Raw genomic sequence first — 16,653 nt, 5'->3', positions numbered from 1 at the left:
CACCCCTGCCCAGCAAGCTGAGGTCAGGGGGGTGCTGCATCCGTACCGACAGCTGTTTTCCAACCAGCCTGGACGCACTAATCTGACTGTCCACCGGGTGCAGACAGGGTCGCACCCGCCGATAAGATGCTCCCCCTTCCGAGTCACCGGGAAAACTGCTCAGGACCTGGAAAGAGAGGTCCGGGACATGCTGGCTTTGGGGGTGATCCAGCCATCGGCCAGCCCTTGGGCCTCGCCGGTGGTGCTGGTCCCCAAAAAGGACGGGTCGGTCCGGTTCTGTGTGGACTATCGGAAGCTCAATGCCATCACTGTATCTGATGCCTACCCCATGCCCAGGCCGGACGAGCTCCTAGACAAGCTGGGAGGAGCTCGGTACCTTACCACCATGGACCTTACAAAGGGCTACTGGCAAGTGCCGCTGGATGCAGATGCCCGGCTGAAATCGGCCTTTATCACCCCTCTGGGGCTCTATGAGTTCCTGACCCTGCCTTTCGGCCTCAAGGGAGCGCCGGCCACCTTCCAGCGCCTGGTGGACCAGCTCCTGAGGGGGATGGAGAGTTTTGCCGTGGCGTATATTGACGACATCTGTGTCTTTAGCCAGACCTGGGAGGACCACGTGTCCCAGGTTAGACAAGTGCTGGACCGACTCCAGGGGGCTGGGCTGACTGTAAAAGCGGAGAAGTGCAAGGTGGGGATGGCTGAAGTATCTTACCTGGGCCATCGGGTGGGGAGCGGCCGCCTAAAGCCGGAACCGGCCAAGGTGGAGGTGATCAGAGACTGGCCCGCTCCCCACACCAAAAAGCAGGTCCAAGCCTTTATTGGGATGGCAGGATACTACCGAAGATTTGTGCCCCACTTTAGCGCCATAGCGACCCCCATCACGGAGCTATGCAAGAAGGGGAAGCCAGACAAGGTGGTCTGGACCGAGCAGTGCCAGGAGGCTTTCCGGGCGCTGAAGGAGGCTCTGGTCAGTGGCCCAGTTCTGGCAAACCCAGACTTTGACAAGCCCTTTGTGGTGTTCACCGACGCCTCCGACACGGGACTGGGGGCGGTGTTAATGCAGGAGGATGAAAAGGGGGGGAGACACCCCATCGTGTACCTGAGCAAGAAGTTGCTACCCCGGGAGCAACACTATGCGGCCATCGAGAAGGAGTGCCTGGCCATGGTGTGGGCCCTCAAGAAACTAGAGCCCTATCTCTTCGGGCGACACTTCACCGTCTACACCGACCACTCTCCCCTGACCTGGCTGCACCAGATGAAAGGAGCCAACGCCAAACTCCTGAGATGGAGCCTGCTCCTGCAGGATTACGACATGGACGTGGTCCATGTGAAGGGAAGTGCCAACCTGATAGCGGATGCGCTGTCCCGGAGAGGGGGCCCCGAACTTCCCCAGGTCACTGGTCACAGTGACCCCGCTCAGTTCAGTCTCGAAGGGGGGAGAGATGTGACGATGTGAAGCAGCAGGGAGGGGGGAGTGTTGACCTGGGAATGTGCCCTGGGGACGGGAGACCTGAGAGCCTGTCACCTGAGCCAGGAGGGGGAGGGGGAGGTAACACCTCTGCCCAGGAATGTGGACGGAGGCTGCAGCAGGGAACCTGCTGGGTGGGTTTAGTTTTCAGTTTGGGGCTGGGAGGAGGAACACAGGGAACCCCAGGGCTGGGGTCTAAGCTCCCTGCTCCCCCAGAAGGACTTCACTGAGGGGTCCTGGGTGTACCCACAAGCTCTGTTTTGGACTGTGTTCCTGTTGTCCAATAAACCTTCTGTTTTACTGGCTGGCTGAGAGTCTCAGTGAATCCCAGGAAGAGGGGTGCAGGGCCTGGACTCCCCCACACTCCGTGACATGGGGATAGTTGCCTTCACAAAGATGTCCACTAGAGAGCATCTTAGAGGTCCTAGAGGCAAGACACTAGGAACTGGGCCCTTGGTTTGCCATCCAAGTGACAAGGCAAAGGACTGAAGTTCCTTTAAGCCCCTATGAGACCTAGTCAGGGACTAAGACCGCACTGTGCTAGGCCCTAGAGAAGGTCCATCCAGCTCCGGGGGGGGGCACACGGGACCTTCTCTAGGGCCAAGCACAGAAGAGGAGGAGAGAAAAAGATATGCTGGCTTTTGAAGCTGTAACTCAAGCTCCGTTTGGAGGGCTGCATCCAGTTTAGTGAGGCAGCTGGCAGCCTAGCAATCCACACTCTACGATGCCAGGTAGGAAACTGGGTTACAGCCCATCCTGCTGGAGAACAGCAGGTGCCGGGATTACCTTGGATACAGTGTCTATTCAGCCCATGCATGGACTGAACAGCTGCAGCAAAACCCACCAGCAGCCAGGCTGCTGGCGTGAGCTTTGGACAATTGGAGGCATGGTCAAGTCAGAGGAAACTGGCACAGGACACCGCACAGCTGTCTAAGTGAGACATGGCATGAGGAAGCGAGGTGCGTTTGGCTGAGGTTTCCTGAGACAGCACCGAAGGTGAAGTTAAACTGGAGTCATTCTGCACTCTGACTTGTTACTTTGACGGCTCTCCTACAGCCTGGGATTCAGTAGTGGACAGAGTCCACAGTATGGGACAGATGAGATTGGCCCATTCAGGGCCATCCCCTAGGGCTCACCCTTGCTTTGTTTCATTTTGAGAGTCCCACCAGCCTCCAAATCCCACTACACTTTGAACCCTTCATGGCACAGTTAAGATTGCAAGGCCCTGCCAGCTCCCCATCATGGGGCGTCTGCAGGGAACAGAGGCTTCACATTCCAGTTGCACAAACATACAGAAATTACGTGCACTAGCAGGAGGACTGTGCCCACTCCTCCACCCGCAACTATCCTAGAAGAAACCAACAAGTTGTAGTAAATAAAAACCTTGTTTTCACAACCTCAGTTTGCAGGGCTGCTCCTTTGTCCCCCGTCCCACAGCAGAAAGCCAAGGGGTAGCACAGCAACACAGCACTCTAGAGCACAGATTAAAAAGCTACATACGTTGCTGATCTGGTCCTGAGTCTTCTTGATTCTCTGCAGCTCGGGGGTGTCGGCCACCACGCTGAATCCCTTCCCTTTGTTCTTCTCAAAATCCTCCTTGTAGCGAATCTAGGGACGAGAGATAAGCAAAACAAGACACTGAGAATCATCCAGAGCAACCCATGTGGCAAGACCCAGCCTCTGTGTGATCCACCCTTTTCCCAGCATTGCATGCTACCCCCAAGATAGCCTTTTAGCCCAGCCTCCCAGCAATAATGGCAGAATGGGTTATTCTTAAAGGGGGTTTAGGACCTCCAGGTACAACAGCACTTCTGCAACAAAGTGCAAGTCTGTCACCTCTAGGGTGGAACCCAGTTAGGACAATTATAACCAAGTTACAAAGCAGGGGGAATTGTGGGAAGCAGACTATGGTGACCTCAATTTGGCTAGTACCTGGGGCTCGACACATTCATTCCTGGGGGCGGGGGAGGAGGGGCAGGGTCATGGGATTTTTATTTATTTATTTATTTTTTAAAAAAAAAAAGGTGCCGAGTCACACCAATCTCGGTCTCATCTCTCCTCTGAGAGAGACAGCAGGTTAAGCAGCATACAAACCTGTTAGATACACTGACACGCCACCACCCAGACCTACTGAGTTGCCCTGAGCTAATCCCATGCACGGGGATTGCCAGGGGCCCATCCTTGGCCCTGCCTTGCCCCAGTACAGCTTCACCATTCCCCAAACAGTCAGCCTCTACAGAGGCTAAAAAACCAGCCGCTGACTCAATCCCTCCAGCAAGGAAGGAAACGCTCAGACCAGCCTCACTGGATGGAAACTGCCGCTTGCATCTAGAGGAGGCTGTTACAGCTGCAGGCCACTTTAATAGCCGGTCACGGTTGTTTAGACAGCTTTCAGCAATAGAGGGCTCCCAACAGAGAGCAGCAGGTCAAGCAGCACCTTACCCACCCTCCATTTAGGAGGCAATAATCTGCATCCAGGCTTTCCCTAGCCCTCTGGATCAGCTGCCGCTGTCTGCGCCAGAGGGCCAAGGGCCTCCCCAAGGACTATGGGTGGGATTTGCAAGGGTGCCCAAGTGATTGAGGAGCACAAATCTATTGACTGAGACACATGGAACCCAGGTAAGCAAGTACATATGAGCTCCAGTGCAAGGTTTGTGCAGGGAGGGCAACAGCTCAGCTGAACTCTGCAGTGAAAACACACGCTTTTGGATTTTCACCCTTTGATGCTCCCAGATTATCCCTTTTGGATGCAGTAAAGTCTTCAGAGGAGGACCCTGCTTTACCCAGCAGATGCTCGTTTTAAGTAGCTGCCCTGAAGTCCCCTCCAAGCTTACACAACCCTGCCCTCCCCACTTGGAGATCCCACCTCCACTAAGCAAGTGAACCCATGACTAGAGCAGTCACTGGTCACTGCACTCCAGTACCAAGGAAGGTAGGTCAATAACTTGACTCATAGCTCTGAGCAGATTACCCTTTGCACCCCTGTGTGATGGGCACCCATGTGCCACAGCACCCCGCTGATTTGGGTCTCTAGAGTCCCAGCCCCTCCCATGGGAAGTTGGGGTACTCAGGGTTGAGAGCGCTCATGCAGCCCTCCTGTGTTTCGGGCACTGCCCATTCCCAACTCCCACTGCCCTGCCGGCAGAGGAATCTGAGCAGCAGGAGTCTTTACAAGGAGAGGGGCTGGGAGGGTAAGAAGGCAGGAAGAGGCAGGGCAAGGGAGCATGTGGACATGTCACTCCCTCCCACTCCGAGCTGGAGCGGGGGAAATGCTCATCTAAGTGGTGGCCAGACACCAGTGAGTCTAGCCAGCACCATCAGTTTCCTGTAACCCTTCCCAGCCCACAGCCAGAGAGGAGCCAACACTTCAACTGCAGAGCAGTTAGTTAAGAGGCTGAATCACAGCTGTGCATGCCAGGGAAGGGTCCCTGGGAGCAAGTCCTAGTCCCTACACTGATCTGGTCTTCAGAGAGTTGTACACACCGTGCAAACAACCTAGGCTAAGACCCTCCCCTCAGCCAGCAACACTAGAGAGAGATGCAGGGGGAGACAGCCAGTACAGTCCAAGCAAAGCAGCATTTCTACAAAAGCACTTGCTTCTCTCCCCCCTGCCCCGACCCTTCCTGGGCATCTCCTGCGCAGTAAGACTGCATGCCTCATTTCTTTGGCCTGGTCACCGGCACAACGCAGAGGTAAAGCTTGGAGATCTACTGCACTAAGGAGGAACAAGCCTGTGACTGCCCCCTTTCCACATTCAGCCTAAACCCAGAATCTTTCAAGCTGTCTGGAAAGAACAGATTTTATGTGCAACTGAACCCAGAAACAGGTTTCACATAGAAACATGGTAGCCCTGTGGGACAGCTAATACTTCTCTAGAAACCAAAGCACTAGGAGCACCTTGTCTACCTGTGCAGGGTTCACGGTCCTTGGCCTTGTCTGGGCTAGAAACAACAGGTATGGGGTCAGCGAGCACATCTTAGAAGTATACTGTAGGCCAGGCAATGGATAATGTAACACCAATTCTCAAACTGTGGGTCAGGACCCCAAAGCCAGTAACAACCCCATCGCCGGTTGGCTTAGACTTGCTGGGGTTCAGGGCTGAAGCCTGAGCCCCACTGCCCAGCATAGGCCAAGAGAAAGCACAAAGGTGCTGGTTTGTAAGTTAAACAAGCAGGTCTCGGAGGCTGGCATGATTGGCCACCTGCAGACAGGAGTTGATCACTGCCTTGCTAACAGCAGAAATTGTTTTCTAGCCTAGGATTTAAAGGCATGTTACCAAAGGCCCTCATGAGGAAGGGAGAGAGATCCACAGGGCCATTCGAGGACTTGCCTTAACTAGCTTTTAAAGATGGAATAGCTAACAAAGAGATGCTAGCGTAGACAATGCCGTGTACAGCTAGCAGTTTAGCATGTCAGACAAGGCAGCATGTACGCTACGCTAGGATCTGTCTGTGTTTGCCAACGTGCCTTTAAATCCTAGTCAAGACAAGCCCCAAGCTGTTTCTCCTTGTTCTACCACACACATTCTGCTCTCTACCCTGTGGCTTGCATCCCACTGGGTGGCCATTTCTGCTTTAACTGTTACTCCTGGAGCACTGTGTCAAGCATGCTATTAAAACCAAACCAGGCCCTCAGAGCAACTTGCTGCTCTTCTGCTTGCAGGGAACAGAAGCCCAAGGTATCAGTGCCAAGTTCTTCCATTTTCCTGGGCCAAGGGCATCACATTGCCAACTCACAGTATGAGCAGACAGGGCAGGAACAGGGCTCTAGAGCAGACTGCGAGTCAGCCTGGCCTGAGTCATTTCATTCATTCAGTCCAAACTACTCTGACTTAACCATGGGCTTTGTGACTCCTGCATCTAAACCACAGATGTATGGTAGCAGTCTTGGTCAAGAGGGCAGGGCTCTTTCAGGACTTCAGAAAAGAGGAACCCAGCCCTTTAACCCCATATTCTCTGCATCAGTCAGCCTTTCAATCATGACAGGTTCCAAAAATCCAAGGTGTTGGAGCGTCTGCTGAGCTCAACACCCTGCCGTTTTGTTTAATTCTAGTGCTTGGTGTGAGCTCTGGGAGGGTTTGAGAGAGGAGACACGGGCCTGTCAGAGCCTGCTAGACTACAGACCCCACCACGCAGCGTTTGGCATGGCCTTAAGTTACCCAAGCCAGATGGGGGAGGCAGCCAGGAGTGTATTTCAGCAGCAAGCCAGGCACAGTGAACCATGGGCGTACACAGGAAGAGCAGTTTCTCTGGAGCAGCCACACAGAGGGTTAAGCAAGCGGGAGAGAAGGGAGGAAGTGCTGAGACAAGGCAGCCTTTTACTTCTTTCTGCCCTTATATGGGCACTAGGCTGGAAGACGCTGAGCAGTGAGCGGTTGCCTGCAGAAGGCCAGACAGAGTGGGGCAGGGAGTGCGTTCCCACGTATGTATGGCTCTGCACGGGCTAGGATGGGGGAGGGCAGACAACGGAGGCAAAATGCACCACAGGGGTAAGCCATGGCCCTCTGACCCCCAGGCAGCCTTCACCCCTGCACTGTGGCAGGCACGCCATTCACCAGCCTGGAGTCCCTTCCCAGTGTCTAGAAAAGCACAGCCAAGGAGAAGAGCTGAGGAAAGCCATTAGTCTAAGCTGGGGCTTGCATGCACAAGTCCAAGACTGCATCAAAGCCGAGAGTGGCCTTCTGCAGGTCAGTGGGACTAATCACCTCAAAAGAGGCATTAGGGTTGACAGGTCTGGGCCCTGCAAGAGGGATGAATGGTTACTTTTACCAGCTGGTTCCCAGCTCAGTTGCCAGCCTAGCTGCTCACTTCAACAGCTCCTTCCAGCCTGGGATTTCAAGCTGTTAATGTTTGCCTAGAAAGTGCCTCATGTCTCTTCCTTTCCCCCCCCTGCATATTGTTCACCTCATTCTACAGATGCAGAAATGGGCAGGTCACTCCCCCTCCAAGCTCACACCAGAAGTTAGTGACAGTGCCAGAAACAGAACCAGGAGTCCTGACCCACTGATGTCCAACTAGATCATGTTCCACCCCTGTTCCACAGGCCTCCTCACTACTAGATCAGATCTCAACTCTGCCAAGGCTCCTTCCCCATTTGAGAGACAAGATTCTAGCCTTTGCTCCATCCCTGTGGAGCCAATTCACTGTGAAACCAATTCACTCAGGAGGGAAGACTCCCCCACTCTTGAAGTGGGAGGTACAGACCTGAAGACTGCTGTGACATGGTACACTTTATCCCAGCTACTGCCTAAAGGCAGCTACAGAAGAAATGCCCCCGCACTTGGCAGTGCACAGCAGCTCTCTGTTCATATGTATTAGAGAGCTGGTGCTTGAAAGTCCAGTCATTAAAGGACATTCAATGAGACCAAAGAGTGTCAGAAGCCCTGCTTCAGAAAGGGGCACACGGAACAAAGTCAGACAAAACAGCTACATGCCACCCACGCAACAGGTACCTCCACCCCTGGACAGGAAAGGTTGCATCAAAATATTTCTCCAAAGGGGCCAATTTCAAGAGTCTGGGAGGGAAGCCACAGGATGAAAACCCTGTGATTCTTCTGGCAGGTGTGGGCAGGAGGCAGGGAGCGAAGGCGTAAAAGCGGTCACTTTGTGGGCCTAGTTTAGCTGCATGAGCGATAATCATCTGCTTCCGAGAGCGACCAGAACAAGAGACGCCTTCTTGGCGAATAGAAATAGAAACAGAAACCAAGAGATTTGATGCAGACTATATTAACCAGTTCCAGCGTGGCACACAGCTGAGCCACAGCTCCCCTGTCCACAAAAGAGTTCTGGACTGGGACTAGTAGTTGGGATTTTGTATTCAAAGCATTGTTTTGGGGGGGATTAGAATCTGGTAATCTAACAATAGGAATGAGAAGTTACTAGCATCAGCATCATCATATACTACTGCAGCATTAGAATAGAACTACTAGAGTCCATCCCTCCCCCTACCCCAAAAAACACACCAGGATACAGACCCCATACAGGAGGTTAGATCCAGTATTAGAACCTTGTGTGTTGGCCAAAAGCCGTTACTGGGGATGTGTCCACTCTGGAGGATTTTCAAACTGGAGATGGAATGAAGAGACAGTCCTACCAGTTCTCCCCTTCCTTCTCCAATATAGCTCAGTGCCATCCCCTCCAGTCTCTGGGAGAGGCGCACCAAGACTTGTAGACATAGGCACAGGTCACACACTCCCCAGCCCTGCAGGGTTGCACGCTGGATTGAAAGTAGGGCTCTGGAAAAGGTTAGACTCAGCAATAGAGATGGAGTCTTGATGAGTGTCCTGAAGAACATAGCACAAGACTGTTCACACAGCAAGCAAACCCCATCTTTCCATGACAATGAACCCCTCCGACAGAATCTACAGCCAGGTCTACATTTAAAGATTTTTGCTGTGTAGAAGTGTCAGCTTGGGGTGTGATTTTTTTTTTTTTTTAAAGTTACATTTTTATACTGGCAAAAATCCTAGTATAGCTACAGTTATTCCGGCACCACTTTTGCCAGCTCGAGTTGGGTTTGTCCAGTTGGCCACCAAGATTGGTTCACTGGTAGTACAAAGATTACAGGAGTCACATTCCAGACCATGTGGGGTTTGCTCAGCTCTGGGCAAATTTAGCAGATATCAGCCTTATATCCTTTGAAGCAACCGTCAGCGAAGATAAAAGTAACTGTGTATTAACTAGAGTAAATGTTTGGTGCTTAGAAAACAGGAGACTCCCTTTGTAAGCAGAACAAAGGCAGACATAAGGAGAGAGGAATTAGGATGTTATCTTATGCCTGTTTAAGATCTACCCTCCCTAGAGGGCCATGGGCATTGGATTTCTGCTCTTCCATAGCCCACAGCTCTCCCACTTCCAGTTGAGTAAGGGTCCCTTGTGGTTAGTACTGCCAGGACCCAACAGCAGCCTCTCCTCCCTTGGGCTCAGAAATTACATCTTGTGAGTCACTCTGGCCTGGAAGAGATGCTCAAGGTGGAATCCTAGAATGCAATAGTACCTCTATCAGAAGCCCAGTAATTGTTCTCATGTGAGCACAGACCTCCTCAGCTGGAGGAGCCATTTATATGCTTCTGCACCAGCTCATTTCCAATCAAATATGCACCTGACCCTTCTCTCCAAGATTACATTAAAGTGATTTATTCCTCTTCAGTTTCTCCTCTCAGCACAACCAGACAGCCCTTCCCCACAGGAGGAGGACAGCTGAACACAAATCCAGGCCTGGTTCCAGTCAGACTGAGAGACAGTCTGCTCCCCATTGGTCACTAACAAGACCATTCACCCACACTGTTCAAGTGGGGCAGCTGCAGCAGAAATCCCAGACTAGATTTCTCTGCTCATCTAGTCAGAGCTTGAGATGGGGCCAGGAGACATAATGCAATTATTCCTCAGACTGCTCTTTGAGCCCCCAGCTATGCTCAAATGGAAAGATTTCATTCAGGCCATCAGTCCTGCCACCTTCATCCAAGCTTGATGAACTTCCTCTTCCAGCAGGGGACAGAGCCCTCCAAGAGAAGTGTCACAGGAAGAGGAACAGTTTGGGTGTGTTTATGCACCATTCTACAGTGGGACAGGATCTTAAGCAGGGTAAGGCCTAGGCAGTACTTGAAGGGGAGGCCTCAGAAAAGCCTGCCGCTAAAAGGATTCAGTAGATGAGCACCCTTTGTAAGACATATTAATTCCCAGTTTTAAAACGAATTTAAATTTAAAAATTGCTCTGAGATCCCACAGAACTGAGGGAGTTACCCTCTTCCAAGATATTTATATGGCCTAGATCACCACAGCATTGAGCATCTGGGAAGTGTTCTCATTGTACAGATGGGCAACTTAGGCACAAAACAGATCCAGAGACTTGCCCAAGGTGTCAGACTGATGTAGCACGGAATTGAACCCAGGTCACCAACTGCCAGACTGACCTAGCCACTGGACCATCCTTCCTTACCCAGCTAGGATTTCATTCTACTAACTCTGTGCCCAGGCCATTTCCACTGGACTATGCTTCCCGTCAAGAAGTATTGTTCAGTGCTGCTCCGTGCTATTAACAGCTGCCTCATTCTACCCTGGAGGAGGCGTGTCTGTAGTAAATGAAGCAGAGCCTTATAGAGTTTAGTATTTGCCAAATGATTGGAGTCTTCAGATGGAAACTGCTGCACAGATGGTCTCCTCTAGCTCACCTGACAAGCAATCCTTCCCATAACAGGGAACACACCACTGGGACAGGGGGAAGCTTTGAGCCTCCCAGTACCATAGGAGAGGGGGAATACTGTTTGTAGAACCCCTCCAGAGCTACTTTTGCTTGGGGCATTGACTCTTTAATCTCTCCTGTACCCAGATGTTTGGGTCAAAACAAGACTCCCTGGAGCATCAGGTTAAGAGGGAAGTGGGAGGAGCTAGGTGCCTGCTCTAGCCTCCTAGAGAAGTAAAACAAGTACCCTGGGGCCCAGCCGTTCAGTGTGACAGGCAACATGGCAGTTAACCTGGCACCCAGCTTGCCTCCCGCCCCCTGCCAGGACTACAGGTTTGCTATGTGGCAAGGGGGTGGGGAAGCAAAGGAAAACAGCATCTGATATTCCCACAGCAAAACACACACCAGGGTTGCTTAAGGTACTTTACAGCTACAGACACAGCCTTGCAAAACAGCCTCCTCTGGGGTGGAGGGCAGCAGCTAACCAGCTTAACAGAAGATGGCCAAAAATCCCTTCCCATTACTGTGCAAAGGATGCCGGGACAAATTTCTATTCCTACGAGGAGAGTTGTGGGAATTCAGAGAATCTTTCTATGACTTCCTGCAGAGCACAGGGCAGACTAGAGGATCCCAATGGTGGTCCCTACTGGCCTTATGATCTAAGAATTCCTCTAAGTACAATAGATCCAGTGGGGAATTGCAGGGACACCAGCTCCAGAGAGGTTCTAGATAGTCTTTGGGCCCAGTGGGGATATGCTGGAGTACAGCCCCAGGAGACTTTCTAAGGGGGAAAAAGCAGCACTGGCTGAAGCAACCTGAACAGCGAACTCTTGGGCTCTCCTGCCTCTTACCTTGGAGAAGCGGCACTTGCCTCCCACAATAGCTCTAGGAAGCCCAAAGCAAGCCTTGACTGCTCAGGCAAAGCTGCATTTGTGCAAGTCAGAGAGCTGTTGGGAAACTTGCTGCGAGGAAGGGACCTTACAAAAGCAGATGTTTCAAAACTATAGCTGAAGGGCCCCTCCCAGAAGATACCCCAGCAACTAGCATCTGCCCTGTGACACCAGAGGGAGGCCTAGCTCCCTCCTCCTCCAGCAGGGAAGCCATTCCCAGCAAGCTGCCTTTTAGCTCCCGGCACTTCTCAATTAATGGGAGAGAGAAAAAGGAAGGTCACTGTGCTCGTCACAGCGCAGCAGGAGGGGAACGCATTGATCCTGAATGATGCCTGCTCACCCTGAAAACAGCACTAAGGCAAGTCTCAGGTTGTACACCCCCTGCCTGGATCTTTCCAAGCCCAACAGTGCCTCTGTTAAGCTTGTGCAGAGCCAGGCTGGCATGCCTTGGTGAGCCCCTCAAAAGCAGTCTGTTAACCCCTTTTCACCAAGGGGGGGGGGGGGGTAGAATAGGGTAATCAGATTCTCAGCACAGGATGTGATAATTGTGTTCTCATGCATGAGTGACAAGCCAAAAATTGCTCCTGGATGCATTTTCCTGCCATGGCAGAGTATTCTGGGCACTAATTTGAGCGTGGTGCTGCCTCGAAGTCAGAGACAGCAGCTCAGGACAGTCAGAGTTCTCTAACTTGGCAGCAGCCATGAGATCATCTCCTTGGGCTTGGACTCCCCTGTACAGCCCTGCTCCCTACTCTCAAACCTCAGCAGTGCGAGGGATACTAAGGAGGCTGAGAATTCACACTACAGAAGGCCAGTCAGCCAAGCTGTTATTCCCAAACAAGCTACGCCCTGTTTAAAGCGAACTCTGCAGATCATAATCTAAGCTTTTGAGTTTCAAATGCTGCATATTTCAGTGTTCCAGGGCAGGAAGGAGGAAGAAGAGACCTTTTTGGCCCACCTCAAGCCCTTAATAGATCTAAAACCAAAGCCAGTTCCTATTGTGTCATCAGAAGTTGGGCAATAATCCAGTTCAGCTCTGCCTTGCAGCTGGGGGCTTTTGACGACCCAGTTCCATCTCTGGACCACAGAATGGGAGGGGGCTGTCCAGACGTGGCCCAAGCAAGCTCAGAGATTTGCCCCACAGGGAGACTCTTGCACCAGACCAGGTCCTGTCTCATCCTTTCCTCCCCTCCTTTTTTTCAAGCCTCGGGAGCAAATTGTCTGTCCAGGGGAATCATAGAATATCAGGGTTGGAAGGGACCTCAGGAGGTCATCTAGTCCAACCCCCTGCTCAAAGCAGGGCCAATCCCCAATCAAATCATCCCAGCCAGAGCTTTGTCAAGCCTGACCTTAAAAGCTTCCAAAGAAGGAGATTCTACCACCTCCCTAGGGAGACAGCTCACAGGTTCATGTCATCAGGCCTGTTAGTCTAGCCAGGAAGGGAAGATGCTGGGACAAGAAGAGGTGCAATCGGGACAGGATAGAAAAAAAAAAAAAAAAAACCAAACACAGACCACAGGACATCCTGGCTTCTCAGCTCAAAGAGGTGCTGGACCCTCAGGGCCAGGGTACTGGGACAAGACTGACCAGAGGAATTGCCAGACTATCAGATCCATGCAATATTTCAGAAATGACCCACCCCAGAATGAACTCGGGATGGAGAGTCACCAGTGGCACAGGGAGGCAAGCGACAGTAGCCTGGCCAAGGGGCAGGGGAGCCTTTGACAGCGTTCTTACCTGGCTCTGAAGCTCGCTCTGCTGCTTTAGGCGCAGGTTCTCCGGAGTGTCTGCCACCATGGTGAAGGACTGCTTCGGGTAGTGTCTGAGAGGAGAAGCAAGACCTGTTAGCCACCATCAGCCCAGAGACTGGACATAGCAAACTGAGCTCACACAAGGGGCCACCCTGATGGACTTGCCCCTAGGAACACATCAGCCCCACTCCTAACCCTCCCTGCTCCAGGTCAGTCCTTTGCGTCAGCCTTGAGCTCATCAGGGACTCAACAGGCCCCTAGATGGCATGCCTTTAGCTCTTGAAATAGTCCCTCTACTAAGAGCAGAGCTGCAGTATATTGTTAGAGGCACCCCTAGCAGCAGGGTGGCTTGAGGACTGCAGTCTTCAGGGCTGCTAACATGGTGCCTTTTGCTAGCATGGAGCTAGTTTATAGGGAAAAAGTGGTTTTAACTCTTTAAGAGGGGACTCTTTAGCACCCCTTCCCCTCCCTCCTTCAAAGAGGCAGGAGAAAAACCTAGATTTTTGGAAAAAGCCTAGGACACCTTCCTGAATCACTTCAATTGTGCATTAAGTAGTGGGTAGTGTTCTTCATGTTAATGGATGTAAGGCCTGGTCTACACAGATTTTATGTTCAGCTGTTTCAGAGTGTAAAACACTTAAAATAGTTAGAACAGTGCAACCAGCTAGCACTCATGCAGTTCTGCTGGTACAAAGGGGTCTTCTGCCAGTGTAGACTATCGGTACAGTAACAAAGCTAACTGTTTACCTACTTCCACACTGGGGATTGTACTGCTTGGCTATTCTGGTACACAATTAGCACTACCACTTGGGTTTAGACAAGCCCCAAGAACTCCCTAACGTGGAGGGCTCTGTACAGCAACAGAACGCTGTCCACCTTTGGCAGCATGCCTAGCTGCTATTATCCCCAAGTGCTCCGTAGTAGCATCAGAATGTTACATGCAGCCATTACTGCAGACAACACAAATTAGCAGTTAGAGGAACTTGAGTACTGAAGGCAAATGCTGAATCCCGTAGCTGGAAGACAAAAGGACGTTGGTAAGGGAGGGGACACTCTCCATCTAAGCCAGAAGAGAGAGAGAGAGTTTGCACAGCCCTCTTTACCTACAGATTCAAAGCATGATTGAGCCACAAGTGAAGCAAGAGCCCAAGCTCCATCACAAGTACTGTGTACAGGTGACATTCTGAGCAGGACTTGAACAACAGGTCAGGACTAAGGTGCATTAATAGAGCCGGGGTAGGCCCAGCGCCTGCCTGTGCTCTAAGAATACCCAAAAGTGGGGCTTAGTGTGGCTGAGGAATTTGTTCACCACTTCCCCACCGTTCAACAAGACAGACAGGCCCAAAAAGGAACTTGCCCTGCACTTATCTTACTTTGCTCCTCCGATAGGAGTACTGCAGGCAGGATTTGCACCTGTGTTGTACGCACAACACACAGATGCTGATTCTTTCTTGGTATGGCTGATGGCCAGTAGAAATTGAATCATGGAATATCAGGGCTGGAAGGGACCTCAGGAGGTCATCTAGTCCAAGCCCCTGCTCAAAGTAGGACCAATCCCCAATTTTTGGCCCAGATCCCTAAATGGCCGCCTCAAGGATTGAACTCACAACCCTGGGTTTAGCAGGCCAGTGCTCAAACCACTGAGCTATCCCTCCCCCCCCACTGGGCAGAGGTTAAGTTAACCCTCTGATACCAGTGCAGCCACCACTCTTACACCACTATCAGGCAATCCACCTCTTCTGCATGACAGACTCCATGCACTGAAAACCACAACTGCCTCCAAAGTTAATCTGGCTCATTTCCTTGCCTCCACATCTGGGGAATTTAAGGTTGGGGGAAGACAAGGCCCAGGAGAAGAGAGCTCCAAGACCGGTTGCCTCTTCAAACTGCCTTGAAATTGGTTCTCATATGGGATCTTAACTATTTGTGCACCAAACTCCCTGGGAAATGTGTGTAGAGGAAACTCAAGCCTTGGTATTTGTGTAACTGCTTTGTGGATGGCAGAAGCTAGAAGATCCCACTGCAACATTCAGTGTTGTGCTGGAGACAGCGAAGAGAGAAAGTGGCCTCAGTAATTTGTCCTGGGAAACCTGATCCTTCCAGACACAAGACAAAGGATAGGGAAATATGGATTGAAAAGCAGTGCTGTGCAGTTTGATGGTAGACCCAGGAATAGGAAGCAGGGGAGAGCCACTTCCTATTACAGCCAGGCCAGTGTAGGCATAGGGTTGAAATGACACCTAAACTCTAAAGTTCTTAGAGATCTACTAATGAAGCAGAGACCTACAGAGGTTCTTTGAAACCTACCGTTTTGCAGTCATCCCTAGTGCCTCAGGAAGGAAGAAATTGCTAAATTCTCATGAAAAGCCATGGCATTTACATGCTTATCAGCTGCCTGTGTTTATGTTAAACACCCCACTCCTCCATGTGTATTAGCTCTGGAAAGAGGACACTATCTCAAACCACTCTGGCTCCGTTCATAGACTCAACTGCAGTTGCTGAAGAAAGATCCAAGGAGGAAGGACTAGGAGGGTCTCTCTCTAAAGATCCTTTTGCAATTTTAAGCCTTTTCTTGAAATCATGACATTCCCAATCCTGTCGGGGAATTCTGGCACAGCACTGAACGCAGGCTCCAGCCCAAGTTCCCCCACTACAACCAGACAGGTCTGGGGTTACAGTCCCAGCAAAGCAGATGGGGGCCACAATTTGGGTCCCCTTGTAACTGAGTTAAGACCCTGGAGAATGCATAGTTTAAGTATCCCTTTAACAGGACACCCAGAGTCCCATCTACACTATGGCTTTGGGGCAGGAGGGAAATCTGTTTTCACCTGTTGTGTAGACTGCTGTCAGCTGTAAACTGGGGGCCTGAAGAAGCAGGCAGGGAACTCTTCGAGCATAAAGCAGCACTCTGTGCACAGCACCCTGTTCACAGCACCCTGTTCACACCTCTGCCACACATACCAACTGTGACCCATAAGCACCACATCAGCAGAATCCTAGCTGTCAGCTACTGCTTTTGCACAGCTTGGTCCTGGTGCAGGACAGCTAACAGACTTACAAAATAGACACCCAGCCGCAGGCCACTGCTCCCCGTCCTGCAACAGCAAATACCTGTGAGCACAGCAGCAGTGCAGGAAATTCAAGGTTAAAAATAGGTCCTCTACCTTGGTGCTCAGAAGAAAACCAAAACCTTTTCTAGTATGTAAAAAGCAACAAGCAGCAACATGCCGTCTTCTCCCCTCCCCCAATCCTGCAGTGTGATCTTAGGCACACAACCCCTCTCCCCCAATCAGCTTTCTGAGAGGCTAGCAGCAGAGACAATCCATTCCCTCCCCCATTGCCTGCACAAATTCCTAGTAGCAGG

The 16,653-nt window shown here is 51.5% G+C and overlaps 1 protein-coding gene across 1 annotated transcript in view; it reads right to left on the bottom strand.

Annotated features, from left to right (window-relative positions):
* The window catches only part of LASP1 (LIM and SH3 protein 1), a 59,200-nt gene that overhangs the window by 17,532 nt on the left and 25,015 nt on the right, over positions 1 to 16,653 (bottom strand). Inside the window, exons 3-4 of the mRNA XM_037886875.2 lie at positions 13,276 to 13,360; positions 2,969 to 3,076 (exon numbers count right to left, since the gene is read on the bottom strand). Of these exons, the coding sequence (XP_037742803.1) occupies positions 2,969 to 3,076; positions 13,276 to 13,360 (193 nt within the window). The remainder of the gene's footprint in view (positions 1 to 2,968; positions 3,077 to 13,275; positions 13,361 to 16,653) is intronic.

Source organism: Chelonia mydas, chromosome 27, assembly GCF_015237465.2.
Source record: "Chelonia mydas isolate rCheMyd1 chromosome 27, rCheMyd1.pri.v2, whole genome shotgun sequence".
Classification (NCBI taxonomy): Eukaryota; Metazoa; Chordata; order Testudines; family Cheloniidae; genus Chelonia; species Chelonia mydas.
The sequence above is the reverse complement of the archived record's forward strand: the minus strand, read 5'-3'. Positions and strand labels throughout refer to the sequence as shown.